Source organism: Triticum aestivum, chromosome 4A, assembly GCF_018294505.1.
Source record: "Triticum aestivum cultivar Chinese Spring chromosome 4A, IWGSC CS RefSeq v2.1, whole genome shotgun sequence".
NCBI lineage: Eukaryota > Viridiplantae > Streptophyta > Magnoliopsida > Poales > Poaceae > Triticum > Triticum aestivum.
The window spans coordinates 84432297-84456247 of NC_057803.1; the positions used below are offsets into that span (position 1 = coordinate 84432297).

Below are 23951 nucleotides of genomic sequence, written 5' to 3' on the forward strand. Positions count from 1 at the left end.
AGAGGCTAGGAAGAACAAAATTAGAGAGAAGGTTACTAGAGGTAGGAGAAGATAAGCAGGCACATGCTGCATACAAGCCCCTATCCCTCCCATCTCTCCTTGTGCAAGTGGTCTATCATATGCACTCATCTCAGTCTGGCTCGCTAGAAACTGCCGATCTGAACGTTTATAGCAAGCCAGGCCCAAGTATGCTTTAAGGTTCGTGTCATGCGGGTCGCATAGTAACGCGGTCAATCAAACGGATCACTTTCTTCTCACGCGGACTAGGCTAGGCCATATACAGACAACCAAACACGCCCTAGACTACACCAGATTTGATTCCATTTCATACCAGATGCAGATATCAATCGAAGATACTCAAATACGGCAGATGCAAACAGTGTCGAAATCAAATCAAACACAAATACAAACATGTACTGTAGTACTATGTTTCTGATTAAAAAAATGATGGTGAAAAAATGGAGACGGATAACCACTACCGGTAGTAGTACTAAGTAACTAAAGAGTAGCAGGAGACGGGAACGGTAAAGCTAATCTCACAGTTTGCATCAGTCACTCGTCGATCGTCGGCACGCTCGCGGCGCTGCGCCTCTGGCTGCTGAAGGGCCCTGTGACGGTCCGGCCGACGAACTTGCCGGCCTTGGTGATGCTTTTGCCGACCGCGTCGATCCCCGTGCCCACCATGTGAACCCCCGGCCCGTCCTTGTGAACGCCCGACCCGTCCTTGTGGACGCCCGAACCGGTCACGGCAGCGCCCACCGCGACGCCCGTGCCGGCCACGTTGGTGGTGACCGTGGACGGAGCGGCCACGCCTCTGGCTGCGTCCGCGGACCCGCTGACGGCGGGCCCCGTCGCCTCCCTCGTCTTCAGCCGCTCCTCCACCGTCCTCTTCTCCAGCTCCAGCGCCCGCAGCGCCTCCTCCTTGGTGTAGAGGTGGTAGAGCACCTGCGAATACACAGCTCCATCGAGTCCTCGGTCGCTATGAAACGTAGCACAGGTCGAGGAGAAGGCATGCATGGGCTTACCCTGACGGTGAGCACGCCCCGGTCCTTCTTGTCCTTGACCTTGGTGGTGTCCAGCGACGACAGCAGCTGCAGGTTGATCTCCTGCACGGTCTCCACCTCCAGGTCGCTGAGGGGCAGCTTGACGATGCCCAGCCTCTTGTCTTGCTTCAGGCTGTCCTCGTCGAACACCTCGAGGATGATGTGCTGCGTCTCCTTGTCCTCGGCGATGAGCTCGAACGTCTCGTTCCACTCCGGGTTGAGGTTGTCGTCGATGACCCGGGTCCTCTCCTTGAACATGGGGCGGATGAAGAGCACCACGTAGGGGTCCGACTTGCCGATGAACTCCTTGTTCTTGAGCGACTCCCCGCGCACCACCGTCACCGTCACCTTCCCGTGCGGCTTCAGCTCCAGATCACTGCACGGAAACATGTCGTTGTCAGTCCGTCAGACAGACAGACACCCTAATTTCAACTCCTGACCGAGCTCTGTCAACAGAACCTTATGTCGACGTCAACGCCCAGTGGAACGACGATTCTATGCGGCCATTGGAGCATGTCAGTGATCAATGACGCCACGGTGTCCTGCAGAAAAAAGGAGTAACCAAAAAATAATCATCCGTCGACACAGAGATAATACAAGCAGCAAGAAGGGGAGGAAGCAAACTCGGGACATACGTCGATCATGTCTGAAAGTCCGGGCATCGCCGTCAGGCTTCCCCCGACCGCCTTCAGTATGTAGTCGATCCTCGGTTTTGGCTGAAGGCGATGCAGAAGAAACCATTTACCGCGGCCACATACAGAGAACCAGTGATGCTCAAGGATTCATACCGGGAGAAAATTTAGAGTGGTTGCAAGAAGCGTACGTACGTACCTCTGCCAGAAGAGCAATGACAACAGCAGAGATGCATGGTATCTCGTCAGACAATTGGAAGACCACGCGGATGATGGTGAACACCTGAAGGTTCTTGAACTGTATATACAAGCAGTAAGCATATATATGGGAATTGATTTACTACCATTTGTAGTTCGATTGAAATGCTTGTGTAGCCGTGCTACTTGCAAATATATATCACACGAACATAACTTGCAAGGTCAAATTTCACAAGGTTTAAATTGTCATGAAAAAACTGCTGAAAATTTAAGGTAGGCCCGTTTTGTCAGGCCGCCGGCACATTTGCAGACCTGAATCGGGAGTGAAGCGACTAGAGTTTCAACTGCAAGGACGATATTCGGATCCCCACCCCACTTGAAGTCGATATCCATCGTGATTTGCCCTTTCTGAAAGCTCTGGACCCGAATGCCTGGACAATATCATCACTCATCAGAAACCTTTAGAACAAGATTATCTACCACTTAATACTGTAGAATTAATGCCACGTTGTCCTGGCAACCTTCAATTTTAGGTGGCACGGTGCCTAGTGAGAGTCTGCTGAACTTGAGTGCGGATATCCCCACCGGTCGATAAACGTCGAGTATAGGCTCCACGGAGTCCCTGATGACCATGGTTGCTGCCTGTAACCAAAAACAACTGTACATTAGAGCAGATGTCAACAACAACAGAGCAATAAGTAGTTCATGGGCTCATACTTCAAAAACTCGTTAACTCTATAGATAAACCCTTTTTTTTGTCTAAACGAATGGGAGGGCCCTCCTGCCGAGAAAAACTGGAAGAACACAGGAGGTTAATTATGTGTACCTCTTCAACAAAAGGCCAAAGCTTGCTCAATTGTCTGTTGAGCCATTTAACCTGAAGAACGGAACCGAAACGTTAAAGTACGAAAGCAAGCAAAATAACAGGTGAGCATACTCATTATGCAAGGAAATCATTGGTACTTGGTACCACCACAAGGATAACTGAGTTGGAAAATGTCATCCTCATATCAGATTTTTTTTCCTCAGCTTACACCTATTTGCAATGATACTGGGGTAATTTTGTCCTAATGTTTTGAATTTCTTAAAATTAGGAATTTGATGACTTATCTGGTCTGAACTCGAATGCGCTCACGTCTAGTAAAAGACTAGAGTGGCATAGCTTGTTCTTGTGCATATTTTACATATTATGATTAATCGGGAATGTGGAAAGAGCCATAGTAACACAACAGTAAGTAGCATTTCACCTGGTCATACTCCGGGAATGAAATCCATTGAGGGAGATTTTCTCCGCATATTTTCTTCAGATCCTCACGGTTGAGAGATCCTAGCACATTGACATCGGCAGCCTGTTTCAAAACGAATTTTGTTTGTCTCAAACTACAGTAATTATCACGAAACAAAACTTCCACTTGCAGCTTCATTTCAAAAACAGTGTAAAAACAGAACTTGAACTGAAAGGAGTTCCCAGGACCAATCTACTCCGGCGCATTGCCGTCAGAAACTCAGGCTTGAGCCAAATTTCATTCCCAAAGTCGGGGCGTCAGGCGCAGAAACCGCTTTCAGAACGCAAATAATCAACGATGAGCCTGAGAAAACGTCTGTGAGCCTGAATCCTTGTAGCGGATCAACTCAGGCTCCTACCTGAACATATATCTACGAGTCGATGCGAAAATGATCATCGACAATGGCGCAACGCAAACCAAACATCGCATGAATGCAGTGATCAATGTAGAGCATCCGGGCAGGCGCACTTGCCTTGGCGCTGCGTTTGTGGGCGCGGCGAGCCATGGCGCGCGCCCAGCCGGCGATGAGGGCGACGCCGAGGATGAATCCAAGCATGATCCCCGAGAAGAACCCCATTTTCTCCTGTGAGTCGCCTGGATCGCGATCGGGGAGGGGATTGTTTTCTTCGTGTGTAGGATCCTCGATCCAAATTCTATCGCTGTGAATTTGGGGGCGAGTTTTGCGCGTGCACTAACGTGCGATTGGTGGAGATGGCTGTGATCACGCTTGCTTTTGCATGGCTGGATCCGCGCACGCTTTTTTATTAGTTTTGACGCGTCGACTTGCCCGAGCCGAGTGATGGACGAGCTCCATCGCCTCTAAAAGGGCTGTGAGGTAACGACATTCCTAAGGTACTACGAAATGGTTGGGAAAAAAGGGACTACGAAATGGGCCCAATACGCTGCTGGCAGATGGGCTTGGATACGCGGGAGGAGGAGCGTGGTCGAAAATCCCTAAAAAAAAGGAGCGTGGTCGAAATGTTTGTCTTGCGTCGTGGAGATCATGAGGTTGTCCTTGATGGTGGTCGTCAGCTTGTCATACATTGCTTTTGGTGCTACTCCCTCCATTTCTAAATATTTTTCTTTTTAGAGATTTCAAATGGACTACTACATACGAATGTATATAGACATATTTTAGAGTGTAGATTCACTCATTTTGTTTTGTATGTAGTCATTTGTTGAAATCCCTAGAAATACAAATATTTAGAAACGGAAGGAGTATATCACAAAGTAAGGACATGCACGATGTTTCTCTTAAGCATCACATGTGGCTCCTCGAGCATGTGAATGTAACTACCTGATATGTTGCACCATCATGAAGTAGTCATGGATGCAATGCTTTTTGATGAATGTGCATTGGTTCAACTGCACAAGAGATCCCAATCACGATGCCTCCCTTTGTAGCAAGGGATTTGGCCGCTGGTTTGACAAAGATGTGGATGTGCCTAATGAGGCGGTAGTCAATCTTGGAGGCAACATCTAGTTTCTTTGGGAGGAGGGTGAGGAGCGTCTAGTTAAGGCCTTGGAAGCCATGGTCATTCATTATGTCAGCCTTCACACCCCCCCTCCCTCAAGTGAGGCTTGAGGAACTCCGCCATGAAACCATATGGTCTGACGCCTTCCCACACGGCAACTATCACATCACCTCCTCCTCCCGAAAGGGGCCTCGAGGCCGGCCAAGTCCTCCGCCCAGAAACTTAGTAAATCCTGGTCTAGGGAGAACTCATACTCGGGGAGTGGGGTAGCTCCCCCACATGAATATTTTACTACATGCCTCATTCCATCGTTCCACCGTGCATTCACAGTGTGAGGTCTTCAATGATTGGTCGAAGTACTACCGGGCTATGGCGATCTTCATTTTGAAAGGTCATTTCATTCTTGCATGCCCATATCTTCCAATGGATGGTGAGTAGGGTTGTTAGCTATATATGATGATCAAGACCGGTTGGCATCATGCAATCCTAGAGGTGGTGGTGGAGTTGGGGGTAGGATACCAATTCGCTGCCAAATTATGTTGGCAAGAAGGCATAGTATTAAGATATGCATGACCTTTTCGCATTCGTGATCACATCTCGAGCAGATGGCGTCCGGGGAGATGTGCTTGTGAAGGAGGTTTGCCTTGGAGTTGAGGTGGTCCCTGAATAGAAGCCATGCAAATATTTTGAAACGGTTAGGAACCTTGAGGTCCAAATGGTCCTATCATAGGTGTCATTGCCAACTTCAATCATAGTCAGGTCACAGGCGAGCTTGGAGGATAACTACTGGCCTTCTTTGAGGAAGCAGGCATTCAGTGACGGCTAGAAATCCTGCAACAAAGACAAAAGAGAATCCAATTCGTGATGCTTTTATTGAACATATAAATGATGAAAGGGTGGTAGGCATTCTCAGGCCATCCACGCGTCCACCCTTTGCATTTTCACATCACTCCCTCCCTAGCTTATGTCGATGTCGCCTGGGCCCGGTCGTGTGGCCCTTTGCGTCCCGCGCGTGAAGCGAGCGAGCGCACAAATATCTCTCTCGCCAGCCCATCTCTCTCTCCCTCGTCTCTTCTCATCCCCCTCCTCCCATCTGTTCGCCCCTCTTAACTGCAAGCACCGGCACCAACGTGCCCTCTCGGCCGCAAGAGCCGGCACTTGCGTGGGATGGAAGCGGCCGCCACCGAGAGAAGCTCCGGCCTCCCCTCCTCACCCTCCCTGTCTCCTCTCATCCACCGGGACAAGCCGAGAAGCGGATGAGAGGGCCAGAGGCTGAGGAGGGACGAGCGGCGCACGCGAGAGGCTGCCCTACCTATATATCTAAATGGACTCGGAGCTCGGCCACGCCGGTACCCTCCCTCCCTCCCAGGATCCATCGATTGGATCGAATCGCTCTGCGCCGGGTTTCGTGGCTGATTGATTAATTTGCCGGTTCTTGCGTTCGTAGATTGGGCGGGGATGGACAAGCTAGACATGGTCGGCGACGAGAGTGCGGCCAGGCCTGACTTGGCCTGCCCCTACTGTTTTCAGTGGCTATAACTACAACTGCAGTTTTAACTCATGCGATTGAAGATGGTGTTGATCGGCAACGTCCATATTTCTTTTGGCCCTATTTTCCTGACGGAGAGGTGCTCACATTTGGTTGATCCTTTAATGATCGTTTGATTGGATCCCTTTGCATGATTTCATCTGACCTCTATGTCTTCATTGAAGATGGTGTTGGTTGGCAACGTCCAGATTTCTTTGTGCTTTCTGGTACCTCTGAAAATAAGATTATTTCTATGAATTCATCAGTTAAGCTTCTTGTAGGATCGAAAGTATGTCTAGAGGGGGGGTGATTAGACTACTTGACCAAATAAAAATCTAGCCTTTTCCCAATTTTAGTTCTTGGCAGATTTTAGCTATCTTAGCACAAGTCAAGCAATCTCCACACAATTCAAGCAAGCATGCAAAAAGAGTATATGAGCAGCGGAAAGTAAAGCATGCAACTTGCAAGAATGTAAAGGGAATGGTTTGGAGGATTCAAACGCAATTGGAGACACGGACGTTTTTGTCGTGGTTCCGATAGGTGGTGCTATCGTACATCCACGTTGATGGAGACTTCAACCGACGGAGGGTAACGGTTGCGTGAGTCCACGGAGGGCTCCACCCACGAAGGGTCCACGAAGAAGCAACCTTGTCTATTCCATCATGGCCGTCGCCCATGAAGGACTTGCCTCACTAGCGGTAGATCTTCACGAAGTAGGCGATCTCCTTGCCCTTACAAACTCCTTGGTTCAACTCCACAATCTAGTCGGAGGCTTCCAAGTGACACCTAGCCAATCTAGGAGACACCACTCTCCAAGAAGTAACAAATGGTGTGTTGATGATGAACTCCTTGCTCTTGTGCTTCAAATGATAGTCTCCCCAACACTCAACTCTCTCTCACAGGATTTGGATTTGATGGAAAGAAGATTTGAGTGGAAAGCAACTTGGGGAAGGCTAGTGATCAAGATTCATATGGTTGGAATGGAATATCTTGACCTCAACACAAATGTAGGTGGTTCTCTCTTAGAAAATGTGTATTGGAAGTCTAGGTATGTTCTGATGGCTCTCTCCACGAATGAAGAGTGGGTGGAGGGGTATATATAGCCTCCACACAGAATCTAACCGTTACACACAATTTGCCAAACTCGGTGGGACCGAATGGTTAAACTCGGTCGGACCGATTTAGCAAACCTAGTGACCGTTAGGATTTTCGGTGGGATTGAGATGCAACTCGGTAGGACCGATATGGTTAGGGTTAGGGCATAACGTAATCTCGGTGTGACCGATTACACAAACTCGGTGGGACCGATTTTGGTAATAAACTAACCAGAGAGTTGGTCAGGTAAACTCGGTGGGACCGATTCGCTCATCTCGGTGAGACCGGAATGTTACAAAAGGGAAACAGAGAGTTTACATTGCAATCTCGGTGGGACCGATCGCTCATCTCGGTAAGACCGAAACATTACGAAGGGAAACAGAGAGATTACAATCCCATCTCGGTGAGACCGAGATCCCTATCGGTGAAACCGAATTGCTAGGGTTTGTGGCAGTGGCTATGACATTTGAAACTCGGTGGCGCCGGATAGATAGAATCGGTGGGGCCGAGTTTGACTTTTGGTTTAGGTCATATGTGGATGTGGGAAGGTAGTTGAGGGTTTTGGAGCATATCACTAAGCACTTTGAGCAAGCAAGCCATTAAGCAACACCTCATCCCTCCTTGATAGTATTGGCTTTTTCTATAGACTGAATGTGATCTTGGATCACTAAAATGTAAAATGTAGAGTCTTGATCTTGAAGCTTGAGCCAAACTTTTTGTCCTTAGAATTTTGAGGGATCCACTTTCCTCATCCATGCCATGCCATTCATTGAGCTTTTTCTGAAATATTAATCTTGGAATAATGTTAGCTCAATGAGCTATATGTTGTCAGGAATTACCAAAACCACCCAGGGATAGTTGCACTTTCACTTCTTCTCTATTCGAATTGAATCTGAGAAGACCCTGGAGCAATGACCTCTATGTCTTCATTCAGTTATTAGGCTTGGGCAAATCAAACCTGCAAAGTTCAGTGAAGATTTCAAAGTACAGGTAGATTACTTTGTGTTGCCTATAGTCCTATAACTAATATTGTTTCATTATAAACATCCTTTATGTGTTGCTTCAGTTATAAGGCTCGGGCAGGCCAAATCTGCAAAACTCGACAAAGATTTCAAACTACAGGTACATTATTTTGTGTTTCCTACAATCCTAGATTTCTCTAGGATGACCCAAACAATAGACTGCGGGTAGGTTGTGTATGAGACTATATACATGCACATGATGTGGATCTGCTTACAATAATTTTGCAATACTGAGATTTGTTTAGATGCTCACTTTTCTTACTGATGTTGCTTAATAATTGTTTTTGTGCCATATACACATTAAATTGCGTCATGCCAATCAGCACACCCTGTGAGTCCTCTCCTCCAACGCCTCTGCCTCACCCAACTATCTAGAGGTAATTAGTTTGATCTGCTTCGGGTGAAGATGCCCTCTAACATGTGGCTTCTTAGTTGGACACGTTTATGTTCATGCATGATGCTCTTGTTGGGGAATGTAGCAATAATTCAAAATTTTCTACGTATCACCAAGATCAATCTATGGAGTCATCTAGCAACGAGGGAGGAGTGGATCTACATACCCTTGTAGATCGCGCGCGGAAGCGTTCAAGAGAACGGGGTTGATGGAGTCGTACTCGTCGTGATCCAAATCACCGATGATCCTAGCGCCGAACGGACGGCACCTCCGCGTTCAACACACGTACGGAGAAGCGACGTCTCCTCCTTCTTGATCCAGCAACGGGAAGGAGAGGTTGATGGAGATCCAGCAGCACGATGGCGTGGTGGTGGAAGTAGCGGGATTCCAACAGGGCTTCGCCAAGCGCCGCGGGAGGAGGGAGATGTGTCATGGGAGGGAGAGGGAGGCGCCAGGGCTTAAGTTAGGCTGCCCTCCCTTCCCCCCACTATTTATAGGGCCAAGGGAGAGGGGGGGAGCAGCCTTGGCCCTTCCTCCAAGGAAGGGTGCGGCCAGGGAGGAGTCCATCCTCCCCAAGGCACCTCGGAGGTGCCTTCCCCCTTTAGGACTCTTTCTTTCCCTTATCTCTTGGCGCATGGGCCTCTTGGGGCTGGTTCCCTTGGCCCATACAGGCCAAGGCGCACCCCCTACAGCCCATGTGCCCCCCCGGGGCAGGTGGCCCCACCCGGTGGACCCCCGGGACCCTTCCGGTGGTCCCGGTACAATACCGGTGACCCCGAAACTTGTCCCGATAGCCGAAATAGCACTTCCTATATATAATTCTTTACCTCCGGGCCATTTCGGAACTCCTAGTGACGTCCGGGATCTCATCCGGGACTCCGAACAACTTTCGAGTTACCGCATACTAATATCTCTATAACCCTAGCGTCACCGAACCTTAAGTGTGTAGACCCTACGGGTTCGGGAGACACGCAGACATGACCGAGATGACTCTCCGGCCAATAACCAACAGCGGGATCTGGATACCCATGTTGGCTCCCACATGTTCCACGATGATCTCATCGGATGAACCACGATGCCGAGGATTCAATCAATCCCGTATACAATTCCCTTTGTCTAGCGGTACGATACTTGCCCGAGATTCGATCGTCGGTATCCCGATACCTTGTTCAATCTCGTTACCGGCAAGTCTCTTTACTCGTTCCGTAACACATCATCCCGTGATCAACTCCTTGATCACATTGTGCACATTATGATGATGTCCTACCGAGTGGGCCCAGAGATACCTCTCCGTCACACAGAGTGACAAATCCCAGTCTCGATTCGTGCCAACCCAACAGACACTTTCGGAGATACCCGTAGAGCACCTTTATAGTCACCCAGTTACGTTGTGACGTTTGGCACACCCAAAGTATTCCTACGGTATCCGGGAGTTGCACAATCTCATGGTCTAAGGAAATGATACTTAACATTAGAAAAGCTTTAGCGAACGAACTACACGATCTTTGTGCTAGGCTTAGGATTGGGTCTTGTCCATCACATCATTCTCCTAATGATGTGATCCCGTTATCAACGACATCCAATGTCCATGATCAGGAAACCGTAACCATCTATTGATTAACGAGCTAGTCAACTAGAGGCTTACTAGGGACATGGTGTTGTCTATGTATCCACACATGTATCTGAGTTTCCTATCAATACAATTCTAGCATGGATAATAAACGATTATCATGAACAAGGAAATATAATAATAACCAATTTATTATTGCCTCTAGGGCATATTTCCAACAGCTCTTGCGGTGTTTATTGATTATCAATAGATCTGATAAATTCTTTTTTTGCTTAAAAGTTTAATTATGCGTCTTTTCCTGCAGTTAAGTTCCTGAAAAAATGGTGAGTTCAACTTAGAGTTGTAGCAGTCCATGTTTGCTGACAATAGGAGCGCCCATGTATTATAAGCTAATATATGATTCAGGTTGTGATCATTGATTCAAATGGTTAGTTCGTTTTTGAGAAAAATATACACACGCTTTCTTGACGGTCAAGGAGTTTCAGATAGATATGAGAAATTCTTTTTTTTGCTTAAAAGTTTAATTATGTGTTTTCTCTGCATTTAAGTTCCTGGGAAAAAATGGTGAGTTCAACTTAGAGTTATAGCGATCCATGTTTTCTGACAATAGGAGCACCCATGTATTATGACTCAGGTTTGTAAACAGTCATCCATACCTTAGGTACGTATGTTAATGCAGAAGCACCACTATTGAAATAAACGTAGTAACCGTGTCAATCTGAACATTTTAGCAAGTTCATGCATTAACCTTAGGGTCCATCAATGAAACAAAGCCAATCATATGAATTGAAGTAGCTACTGAAATAAAATGGAAAGAACAAAGAGAAAATTGATGGTTATCTGTATGAGAATTCAGAGAATGGGATAGGAGAGGTGGTTCTTCCCAACAGGAAAAAGAGTGGAGTATAGTACTGTTATCCTGCCTTTTCTACTACAATCCCAGTTAGCATAATAATGTGACATGTAAAATCATATTATCGATTCAATTATGATTCAAGCGACATGAACAATTATCCGTGAAATTCACTTCTAAACCGATGTATAGCATTTCACTTTCTAGAAAGGCGCTTGACTGGAATGTATATGTATATAGTTAATAAAATCATAGTGGCTGATTTTTCAATTCCTCTATTATTTAGATTAGAGGTGTCTGCATGCCTATTAGCCAAGTGATTGGTATTTCCAGCTCAAAAGAGAAACTGACCGATGTTTTGGCATATTTTCCTATTAGGAATAAATGGATGTGCCCATGCACATATGCACACAGATTTCAGGTTACAGTGTAATTAGGAAACAAATGATACCTCATTGTGTCATCTTGGTCTGAGAAGAGAAAAGGACATGCACTTCAGTAGCAAAAAATTGATTGTCATTGTACTATCTGTAATGCTAAGCATTTATTTGCTAATATCTCCTCAACTGAATTTGTATTTTGTGCCATTTGGCCTTTTAACTATATGGGCATCTGCAGATGGTCTGAAAACCAAGATATGCCAGAGATAATAACTATACGGGCTGCTCCAGATGGACTAAGGAAGGAAACATGTCCTAGGCCTGCATGCTAATATTGTTTTGGCATATTTTCCTATTAGGAATAAATGGATGTGCCCATGCACATATGCACACAGATTTCAGGTTACAGTGTAATTAGGAAACAAATGATACCTCATTGTGTCATCTTGGTCTGAGAAGAGAAAAGGACATGCACTTCAGTAGCAAAAAATTGATTGTCATTGTATTACCTGTAATGCTAAGCATTTATTTGCTAATATCTCCTCAACTGAATTTGTATTTTGTGCCATTTGGCCTTTTAACTATATGGGCATCTGCAGATGGTCTGAAAACCAAGATATGCCAGAGATAATAACTATACGGGCTGCTCCAGATGGACTAAGGAAGGAAACATGTCCTAGGCCTGCATGCTAATATTGTACACCAATGAATGCTTCACTTATTTATACTTAATCGGTTGTGTAACAATAAGCGCGATATTAGCTTTTGTACCCATCTTCATGGTTGAAATACTTTTCTGCAATCTGTGACACATTTGCTTCAGTTTCCATATGTCTTGCTTCATGCTATCAATATTGTTAATAGTTTATCTTTATCTTTCTTTCCCTTTATAGCCTACTTGAATGGATATGGTTCCTGAGAGGCCATTTCTTATGCAGCAGGTCCTGAAGATGGATGTTGCTTGTTTAGATATCTATGATTCCAGATTATTAAAAACGGTTCATGTCATAATGGACGCTATTTTATTGAGAGTGGCTTCGAACAATATGGCATGAACATATTTGTTTTCTCCTTGTCCAATAATGAAATGATCTTTGTGCATATAAAATGGTTATCGATACAATAATTCTTAGTTTTAATTAGCATCTTACGTTAACTGGTTTAAGCCATTCTACTATCTGTAATACAATCCACATTCCACATTGCGTCATCTTTCCATTTATGTTTCCTACTTATTCACTACGAACATCGCTTCTAACTCGCTTCTTGCGCCATTGGCGCAACCAGGTCATCTAGTTTTCATTAAAGAATGCTTAGGGTAGTTGTTACATTAATTTGTTCATATGTTAGTGTGTTGTTTTCGAGAGGGAGGGGGTGTGAATGAGCCAAAATCCCAGGAGTTCAAATTTTATATGTGCTAGCACAATGCACGTGCGTTGCTACAAAACTATAAAATATGAGGAGTTGGGTCACTGCCTTAGCAAGTCGTCAAAATACGTTGGTGTCCTGCGGCCTTCGCATGTGATTCATGATTAAAAATAGTGAAAATATAACTAAAGATCAAGTTGCATGCATTGGTGAATCTTAAGCCATCCGTAGGTTCTTTGCAAGACATAACATTCTGAATGTTGGGTACATGTTAGAATAGGCATTAGTGGATTGACCGTACAAGGTCGCCGATCGGGTAGAACGGCAAGGACTACTGTCGCTTTGGAGTTACAATTTGTTCACTTTCTTATTCTGTGATATAGAATTGGAAGAGTTGGTTGAAAAGAGAAACCGAAAACAAGAGCATAATTTTGAATTGGATTCACATTTTGCATTTGTTATTTGTGCATTCTGCAAGTATTTGTCTCACATGAAAGTAGTAGCGTACTTGTTTATTTGCTTTAGGTCTCATATGTGAGTAAAAGTGCATTTGTTTATTTATGTCTCTTGGAAGTTTACTAGTCCCACATATGGGCTGGGTGCGTTTTTCTTAACATGTAAACATTTCACCTCAATATGAAACATGTATGGAGAAAATGTCGACCTTACATACAAACATACATGACATGCATGATAATTTCAATTTTTATTCTGTTATTTATACTTTAATAAATAATTTACAACTATAGAATAATCAAACACCATGATCATATGTATTTTCAGCTTTGATTCTCCTATTATTACTTCAAATATTCATGTTGCATACAACCAAATATCATTGAAATATTCCCTCTGTTCCATAATATAAAAACATTTTTAACACTGCACTAGTGTCAAAAAAAAAGCTCGTATATTATGGGACAGAGGGAGTATATTACAAAACAATTCTGCAACACCGTGCGGAATATCATCTAGTTTCTTTTAATCCTGCAAACAGAGAACGACAGCATAATTCGGCACATCATTGCAAGAGACGAGGCAAGTGGATTTTGTTTCTTATTTTTTGAGAAACATACGCTAGAAGGAACACAAACCTGCGGTTGAAATGTCAAATCTCTAAAACCAATCCACCATGCCTCTGTCCCTTCCTCTTCCTCCTGGCCACAACCAGAGGAGGGATGCTCTGCTCACTCCAGAACACCTGGTCAGGATCAACCTCTGCCTTCACCATTGCCAACCTCCTGAAGTTTCCCCTGAAGTACATTCTCCCCCACACCTTGGCCTCCTCATAGCTTGTATTGCCCTCCACATTCTGCCCCAAGTCCAGGTCCCTGAAGTTAATGTATGCAGCTCTAGGCCTATTGCTCACATAGGGTGTCATGAGCTCATGCACCCCCCTGACCCAACCCAAATGCTTCTCCTCATATGACACGTTCTTGTCACTTCCCCACTTGACATAGTACTGGAAGTTGTAGAGGTACCCTCTGCGGTGCGCATACGGCGTGTCGGATTCTGGTATCTCGCTCATCCTGCCGCCCTGGGGGTCGATATCGATCGAGCCGCCCTGGTGTTCGACGATCTTGGTGAACAACATGCTTAGACCGGTTGCCGGAATTGGCGATGTCAGGTAGTCTAGCTTGATCTTGTAGTATTCTTTGGGTTGGAGTGTTCTGTCCAGAAACACTTCTGCCGGTTGGCCATTGGTGTAGCCGTAGAAGTAGAGCATCGACTGAATCCAGTTCATCTCTCTGCAATCGCTTGGCTTAATGTCTAGTTCTGGCAAATGGATGCCCATTTGGGTAACCATCCCGCTGCAATTGCCAAGAAAGAATGACTTGAACACCACCAATGGCCGTCTCTTGCCGCCGTCATCGACCTTGGGCTCCATTTCCAGCTTGACGAAGAGATCGTCCGGGAGGGCGTGTGCCACGAGCTGCCATTTGGTCAGGAGACGGAGCATTGCTTCCTCGTCCTCGTCACCATGCCGGAGTAGCCGACGGACGGTGAAGGCGGATACGACGCTCGGGACGGGGACCAGACTCACGGTCCAAGAAACGACGATGCCGAAGCTTCCTCCTCCGCCGCCCCTGATCGCCCAGAAGAGGTCCTCCCCCATGGCTGACCGGTTCAGGAGCTTCCCTCCCGCGTCCACCACCTCGGCGTCTACGACGTTGTCGGCGGCCAGGCCGTATTTGCGCATCATCGGCCCGAATCCGCCGCCGCTGAGGTGCCCACCGACGCAGACCGTGGGGCAGATCCCGGCGGGGAACCCCAGCTCACCACCGCTCCCCTCCGCGACCGCGTAGTAGAGCTCCCCAAGGGTGGCCCCGGGCTGGGCGCGCGCCACGCGGCGTTCCGCATCGACCCGCACTGTTCGGAGCGCGGCGACGTCGATGACGGCGAACGGGCGGCCGCCGCTGGGACGGATCGCGCGATATGATAGGCCTTCGTAGTCGTGGCCTCCGCTGCGGGCGCGGACGGTGAGGCCGTGGGCCTTGCAGCAGGCCACGGACGCCTGCACCTCGGCGACGGTCCTGGGCGTGAGGAGCAGCGATGGCCTCGGCGTCTGAGGCGAGGCGAAGCGGAGGTTCTGGATGGTGGAGGCGAGAAGGGGCGGGTAGGAGGCGTCCGCCGGCGCGTGGACGAGCTCGGACGGGTCGGCGGTGTCCGGCGAGAGGCGGGACACACAACGCAGGAAGCTCTCGTGGAGGCCGCCCTCTTCTTCTTGGAGCTCCTGCGGCTGCGGCGAAGGCGAGACGAGGAGGAGCAGGAGGAGGAGGGGACAGAGACGCGTGAATGGCCGCATCGTCTTCTTGCCCTGGCTCCCCTTGCTCTGCCTACGAAACTACTATGCGTGATCTAACCGCTGGCCTCCACTTTGTCCAACACATGCACGGCCGGATCAGTGCGATCATGCGCAAATCGGCTACCCAGTGTCGTGTGTATAGCAACACTGCTCTGCCTAAGCAATTATCAGCGGGAGAATGGTGATAGGATCAAGGTGTTCTAGTTGGCTTTGAATATGGTATAGGTGGACTCCCCTCACGCTCACGCTGATGGTGACAGGTGACTGAAGTCTGGAGAGGAGAAAACGAAACTACTTTGCGAACGACAGATGCGTGGCCGATTCAGGGACGATGCAAAATCTGACGATGTACTGAAGTTTGCTTTCTAGCACCAACGGCTTGATTAACAGTGTCGAAGCTTAGCACGCCATGATTCGACAGGCCAACTGCTCGGTATTTCCAACACACCTAAAATTGCTCCATCACATCGTGTCACGTCACATCACTAAAATGTACTTTCTTGGTTCGAAAATACTCCCTCCGTCCCATAAATGTAAAAAAACGCTCTTATATTATGAGAGAGAGGGAATAATTGTGAAAATAAATAAATGTATATAGACATATTTTAGTTCTAAATGCATTCTTTTTATCCCATTTCGTGATAAGTGAACTCCTTCTCAACTCTCCATACTACAAACCTGCATTGGTTGAACTCAACTAACATAGTGTTACTACCAAAGAAGGAGGGTGTTGAGGACATATCACATTTCCGCCCCATCGGTCTCATCCATGCTTTCCCAAAAATTCTGCAAAATTCATGGCAACTCGACTAGCTCCGTTCATGAATGGGCTGGTGTCCTGTTCTCAAAGCGCGTTCACCAAATCAAGAAGTATTCATGATAACTTTATGTTTGTTTGGGGCTTCGCCCGACGTCTACACCGGACAAAGACTCCTTCCTTGTTGCTAAAGCTGGACATAAGCAGTGCCCTAAGGGTTCGAGTCGTTGACCGACGATCCCATCGATCCTTTGTTGATCTCACGTCGGGACTCTCAATGAAGCACCAATGTCGGTGGTAAAACCGGCAAACCTCAGGGTATGGGGTCCCGAGCTATGGATTTTGGATCATTGGTAACAGGGACGAAGGGGGTAATATTTACACAGGTTCGGGCCCTCTCAAATAAGTAATACCCTATGTCCTGCTTTTGATTGTATTAATGATGATGTATCGAGTGCAAGCTTGATCTACCTCGAGATCGTAAGGAGAGATCTAACCCTAGGGCTAGGTGAATGTAATTGTGATTGGATCTCCTCTATAGGTTAAACCCTCTAGCTTATATACACGCCAGGTAGGGCATCTAGGGTTACATGGTCGGTATCCATGGGGCGCATGGAGACGGTAGGAAACATCTTGGAGTACACGCCAAGTCTTCGGTAGAGCCAGTCTTAAACACACCCAGGCATGAAGCTCTCAGAGTCTTGCCGTATGGGAGCCAGGGCATGAAGGCCCGGACCGAGAACTGTAGACTGACTAGGTTGGTACCCCCTAGTCCAGGACACCATCACCACCGCCATCGTCTTCCACCGATCCATCTTTAGAGTTGTACTGACGCATTGACCTTCCCAAGCCTAGCTGTCATCGACGTCACCACGACGTCAGACAATGCCACCATCATGCGTGTGTCCATCATCACGCACCCACTATCAAGACCCCACCGCTCCATGTCGCCGAGACCCGCCATTGTTGACGTGCCTGATACCACGTCGCTCCTTCTTCGCGAACACCACTTGTTGCCACTGGTCGCATCCCCTCCACTTGCAGTTCCTCTAACCAAGCACCCAAACGCCCTAGGCAATGTCTCCAAGAAGGGCACGACACACGCAGTGCTACCGCCGCCCAATCTAAGGAGATTTTGGGTCTTCACCCGGGCATGGGGCGAGGTGGAGGGTAGGGATCTCGACGGCGCATGCAAGGAGGAGAACGGCGACCTTGGTCATTGCCACCGTCAGGATGAGCGATCCATCCAGAGTTTCCTCTGGTCTGATGTCACCTCTACCAGCCCCCACGAACGCACCGAGGCCGACGACCGGGATCGCAAGCCACCATGTTGATAACCCACAAGTATAGGGGATCGCAACAGTTTTTGAGGGGAGAGTATTCAACCCAAATTTATAGATTCGACACAAGGGGAGCCAAAGAATATTTGTAAGTATTAGCAACTGAGTTGTCAATTCAGTCACACCTGGAGATTAATTATCTGCAGCAAAGTGATCAGTAGCACAGTAATATGATAGTTTTGATAGTAGTGGCAATAGCAACAACAACGATAACAGTGATAACAGTGCAATAGTAACGATATCAGTAGTAACTTAGCAAGAAAAATATAAAATAAATTCGTAGGCATTAGATCGGTGATTTGTTGGATGACATTCATCATGTGACAGTCATAACCTAGGGCGATACAGCACTAACTCTAGTTCATAAATATAATGTAGGCATGTATTCCGTAAATAGTCATACGTGCTTATGGCAAGAACTTGCATGACATCTTTTGTCCTACCCTCCTACGGCAGCGGGGTCCAATTGGAAACTAAGGGATATTAAGGCCTCCTTTTAATAGAGAACCGGAATAAAGCATTAACACACGGTGAGTACATGAACTCCTTAAACTACGGTCATCATCGGTAGTGGTCCCGACTATTGTCACTCCGGGGTTGCTGGATCATAACACGTAGTAGGTGACTATAACTTGCAAGATCGGATCTAGAACATGGATATAATGATGATAACATAAACGGTTCAGATCTAAAATCATGGCATCCGGGCCCAAAGTGACAAGCATTAAGCATGGCAAAGTCATGGCAACATCAATCTCAGAACATAGTGGGTACTAGGGATCAAGCCCTAACAAAACTAACTAGATTACATGATGAATCTCATCCAACTCCTCACCGACCAGCGAGCCTACGAAGGAATTACTCACTCTCGGTGGGGAGCATCATGGAATTGGCGATGGAGAAGGGTTGGTGATGACGAAGAACGAAGATCCCCCTCTCCGGAGCCCCAAACGGATTCCGGATTTGGCCTCCCGATGAAGAAAAGGAGGTGACGGCGGCTCCATCTCATGGATTGTGATAATTCTTTCTCCCTAATTTTTTTCTCAGAATATGTGATTTTATAGTATCAGGGTTGAGGTCTGCGGGGCCACCAGGTGGGGACAACCCACCTGGGTGTGCCAGGAGGGGGCGCGCCCTGGTGGTTTATGCCCACCCAGGTGCTCCCCACTGGTGGATCTTGGCTCCAGAAATTATCTTTATTGACATAAAAATTCCTCGCAAAGTTTCGTTCCATTCAGAGAACTTTTATTTCTGCACAAAAACAACATCATGATAGTTCTACTGAAAACAACGTCAGTCCGAGGTTAGTTTCATTCAAATCATGCAAATTAGAGTCCAAAACAAGAGAAAAACGTTAGGAAAAGTAGATATGTTGGAGACGTATCACATGTGCAGCGGGAGCGAGCCTGCAGCGGAGAGGAGATCCATCAACAACTCACCGCCCACATGGTCAAGACATTGTCCATCCACCACCTGCGAGCACCGCCAGCCGAGGGCGCCGTCGCCATGCCTACCAGGGCCGCCGCCCCAGATCCAGATTCCTCCACGTTGACCGGAGCGACGAGATCCGCCGCCGCGCGACCCACGCCATCGCCCAAGCCTATCGCCGCCCGATCCCGCCGCCATGTTGCCAGAAGACCCGCACCCCAGGATCTAGGCGCCTGTGCACCGCCGTAAGCCCGCCACCACTGGGAATCGCTGCGTCGTCGGGAGGGCCGCACCCCGCTGATCTGGGCGCCCGCGCCACATGTGGATCCAGCGGAGGGAGGAGAGGCCCTCCACCGCCACCATCACACGCATAGGCTTTGCCCGCGCGACCACTAGCAGCGGCGGAGGGGAAGGTGAGCGTTGGGGGAGGGCTAGGCGGCGGCTGAGACCTCCCATGTTAGCCGCGAGGGGGCCGACACCAGAGGCAGTCTGGTGTGTATCTCATGTCTACTATGCAACTTTATCCTTGTAGATGTTGTTGGGCCTCCAAGTCTAGAGTTTTGTAGGACAACAACAGATTTCCCTCAAGTGGATGACCTAAGGTTTATCAGTCCGTGGGAGGCGTAGGATGAAGATGGTCTCTCTCAAACAACCCTGCAACCAAATAACCAAGAGTCTCTTGTGTCCAACACACCCAATACAATGGTAAATTATATAGACGCACTAGTTCGGTGAAGAGATGGTGATACAAGTGCACTATGGATGGTAGATATAGGTTTTTGTAATCTGAAATATAAAACCAACAAGGTAACTAGTAACAAAAGTGAGCAAAAACGGTATTGCAATGCTTAGAAACAAGGCCTAGGGTTCATACTTTCACTAGTGCAAGTTCTCTAAACAATGGTAGAATAATTGAATCATATAACAATCCCTCAACGTGCAACAAAGAGTCACTCCAAAGTCACTAATAGCGGAGAACAAACGAAGAGATTATTGTAGGGTACAAAACCACCTCAAAGTTATTCTTTCTGAACGATCTATTGGGCTATTCCTATAAGTGTCACAAACAGCCCTAGAGTTCGTACTAAAATAACACCTTAAGATACACATCAACCAAAACCCTAATCTCACCTAGATACTCCAATGTCACCACAAGTATCCGCGGGTTTGATTATACGATATGCATCACACAATCTCAGATTCATCTATTCAAACCAACACAAAGAACTTCAAAGAGTGCCCCAAAGTTTCTACCGAAGAGTCAAGACGAAAACGTGTGCCAACCCATATGCATAAGTTCATGAAGTCACAGAACCCGCAAAGTTGATCACCAAAACATACATCAAGTAGATCGCGTGAATATCCCATTGTCACCACAGATAAGAACATGCTAGACATACATCAAGTGTTCTCAAATCCTTAAAGACTCAATCCGGTAAGATAATTTCAAAGGGAAAACTCAATCCATTACAAGAAGGTAGAGGGGAAGAAACACCATATGATTCAACTATAGTAGAAAAGCTCGCGGTACATCAAGATCGCGCCAAATCAAGAACACGAGAGAGAGAGAGAGAGATGAAACACATAGCTACTGGTACATACCCTCAGTCCTGAGGGTAAACCACTCCCTCCTCGTCATGGAGAGCGTCGGGATTGTGAAGATGGCCACCGGTGATGATTCCCTCCTCCGGCAGGGTGCAGGAACAGGGTCTCGATTGGTTTTTGGTGGCTCCAGAGGCTTGTGGCAGCGAAACTCCCGGTCTAGGTTTATTTCTGGAGGTTTTTGGATTTATAGGAGGTGTTGGCATTGGGGACAAGTCAAGGGGGCCCACGAGGCAACGACAAGGACGGGGGGGGGCGCCCTGGGGGGCGCCCTCCACTCTTGTTGTGGCCTCGAGACTCTTCTTCGGCATCTTTTCTTTCTAGTATTTTTTATATTTTCCAAAAATAATCTCCTTAAATTTTCAGGTTAATTGGACTCTGTTTGATAGTCATTTTTTGCGAAACTCAAAAACAAGGAAAAAACAGAAACTGACACTGGGCTCTAGGTTAATAGGTTAGTCCCAAAAATCATATAAAATAGCATATAAATGCATATAAAACATCCAAGATAGATAATATAATAGCATGGAACAATCAAAAATTATAGATACGTTGAAGACGTATCAAGCATCCCCAAGCTTAATTCCTGCTCGTCCTTGAGTAGGTAAATGATAAAAACAGAATTTTTGATGTGGAATGCTACCTAACATATTTATCCATGTAATTTCTCTATTGTGGCATGAATGTTCAGATCTGTATGATTCAAAACAAAAGTTTAATATTGTAAGTGCATCTAGTGCCACCCCTAGTTGGTTTTGGAGTATTGACGACAAACCTAGTTGAGGGACTAATGTGTTTGTGAGAATTACAGGATAACACAGGTAGAAGTCCCTCATTGATTCGGTTTTACTACCAGAGATGACCCCTAAAATTGTATGAAGACATTGAAGTCAAAGGTGGTATATGAAGATATTCACATTGAAGACTATGACAAAAGAAGACACGATATGAAGCCTATGGAGCTCGATGACTTAGATCTTTCATAGTTCTTTTTCTCTTGTGTTGAGTCATAGGAACCACCGTACTGTTAAGTGGGGTCCAAGAGAACCAGTCAGAATAACTGAAGTGATGCCTAAACCAAAAAACCTATGTCTTCGAGTGAAGACAATGAGAGCGAATCTTGTCCAGAGCCGGACAAGTCAGCTTTGCTTGTAGCCCAAGTAAAGTTGTCGCGTGAGTTTGAAATCTGACCATTGGAACACGTGTCAGTTCCTTAGTGACCCAGGGTCATTTCAGACAAATCAGGTCGGGTTGCCAAGTGGCTATAAATAGCCCACCCCCTACAACCATAAACGGTTGGCTGCTCAGATTTCAGTGCACGACTTTTGTCGTTTGAGAGCAACCCACCTCGAAGCCTTTGAGAGAAAATTCCTAGCGAGGAGAAAGCCCTAACCACCCAGAGCCAGAGTAAATTGGGCATCACTTAAGTCTTCTTGTCTGAGTGATCTGAAGACTTATTACACTTGAGGACTGTGCATCCTCCAGACGGTTAGGCGTCGCGTTCTGAGCATCCAAGAGACATTGTGGATTGCCAGTGAACGAAGTCTGTGAAGGTTTGGGAGTCTACCTTGAAGACTTACCTGAGTGATTGGGCGAGGACTATGTGACCTTACCTCAAGGATAATACGGTGAGGACTTGGTGTCCTGAGCTGCGTGTTCAGGACTGGGTGTCCAGGACTGGGTGTCCTAAGGTTTAAATACCTAGCCGCTCCAACCAGACGTACAGTTGTCACAACAACTGGAACTGGTCCAACACATCATTGTCTTCAACGAGTCACTGGTTTCATCTTCACTTCCTTTTACTTACTGTTACTCATTGTGAAGCCATTACATGCCTGCTATATCCTTTGTCTTCACAACGTAACTGTATGATTTGTTTGGCTTCATAACTTCTTCCTACCTGATCCTTATTACACTGCAGCTACTTGTCATTGTACTTTCACTCTATTGAATACTTGACCATGGCTTGTCAGTGTAATCTAACTTCCGCTGCATGGTAATAGGCATATCTCTGCTGTTTGTCTTCATAACTTCCACGTTTTGAGACTTTCAGAAAAATCGCCTATTCACCCCCCCTCTAGTCGATATAACACACTTTCAATTGGTATCAGAGCAAGGTGCTCCCTTGTTCTGTGTGATTCGGTTTAACCACCTGGAGTTTTAGCTATATCGACTGCAGGGATAATTAAAGTCTCCGCTACGTGCCCCGTCTTTGATGGAACTGAATATCCCTACTGGAAGAATAAGATGCGTATGCATCTTGAAGCCATTGACGTCGACCTATGGTATGTCGTCGAGAACGGCGTTCCCAAGGCTGGAGAAGGTGTCACTGCTGCTGATGTCAAGAAATTCGTTCAACTGGACTCTACTGCCAAGAACATCATCTGTGGTCATCTGACCAAAGGACAGTATGGCCGTGTGAGTGCCTTGAAGACATCCAAGCTGGTCTGGGACTGGCTCTCCAAGGTCAATGAAGGCATCTCAACCCAGAGAGATCAGAGAATCAGTGTCCTTCGCAACCTCTTCAAACGCTTCAAGCGAAATGACAATGAGAATGTCCAGCACACATTTGATCGACTCACTGACATCACAAATGAGCTTCAAGCCCTCGGCGCTACTGAGATTACCAAACACGAAGTCGTCAAGACGCTGCTGAGATCACTTGATAGTTTGTTTGACATCCTAGCCCTGATGATTCAAGAACGTCCTGATTTCAAGACACTCGATCCATCTGACATACTTGAGAGGCTCAACACACATGAGTTTCTGCTTTCTGAGAAAAGAGATATCTACGGTCCAAACTATGGGCAAACTCGTGCCTTGAAGGCAAAAGCTGTTTCCTCATCTGAAGAAGAATCTGATAGCAGTTCTGATGATCCTGAAGACATTGGAAGGGAACTTGCAATGCTAGTGAAGAAGTTCCAAAAATTCACCAAGAAGAAAGGCTTCAGAGAGTCTTCACGATCAAGCTCAAGGAATGATGAAGCTTCTGCTCATGACTACAAGAAGAAAACATGCCACAAGTGCAAGAAAACTGGACACTTCATCTCTGAGTGTCCACAGTGGGACAATGAGAACAGAAAGAAGAAGAAGAGCAAGGAATATGACTCTGACGACAAGAAGAAGAAGAAATACACAAAGTCTTCTTCCAAGTCTTCCTCAAAGTCTTCATCA

At 46.7% G+C, this 23951-nt stretch overlaps 2 protein-coding genes across 2 annotated transcripts; both read right to left on the reverse strand.

Annotated features, from left to right (window-relative positions):
• Positions 1-366: 366 nt before the first annotated feature.
• On the reverse strand, positions 367-3982 carry LOC123081795 (calcium-dependent lipid-binding protein). The gene is made up of 10 exons (XM_044504320.1): positions 3632-3982; positions 3121-3222; positions 2700-2750; positions 2395-2515; positions 2186-2304; positions 1875-1973; positions 1679-1759; positions 1503-1585; positions 1026-1419; positions 367-945 (listed from the first exon to the last, which is right to left on the reverse strand). Exons 1-10 carry the CDS (start codon positions 3734-3736, stop codon positions 553-555), a joined length of 1548 nt encoding a protein of 515 aa, XP_044360255.1. The 5' UTR covers positions 3737-3982; the 3' UTR covers positions 367-552.
• Positions 3983-13778: 9796 nt separating this feature from the next.
• On the reverse strand, positions 13779-15795 carry LOC123085292 (berberine bridge enzyme-like Cyn d 4). Its single transcript, XM_044506915.1, has one exon. It carries the CDS (start codon positions 15648-15650, stop codon positions 13953-13955), a length of 1698 nt encoding a protein of 565 aa, XP_044362850.1. The 5' UTR covers positions 15651-15795; the 3' UTR covers positions 13779-13952.
• Positions 15796-23951: the final 8156 nt, after the last annotated feature.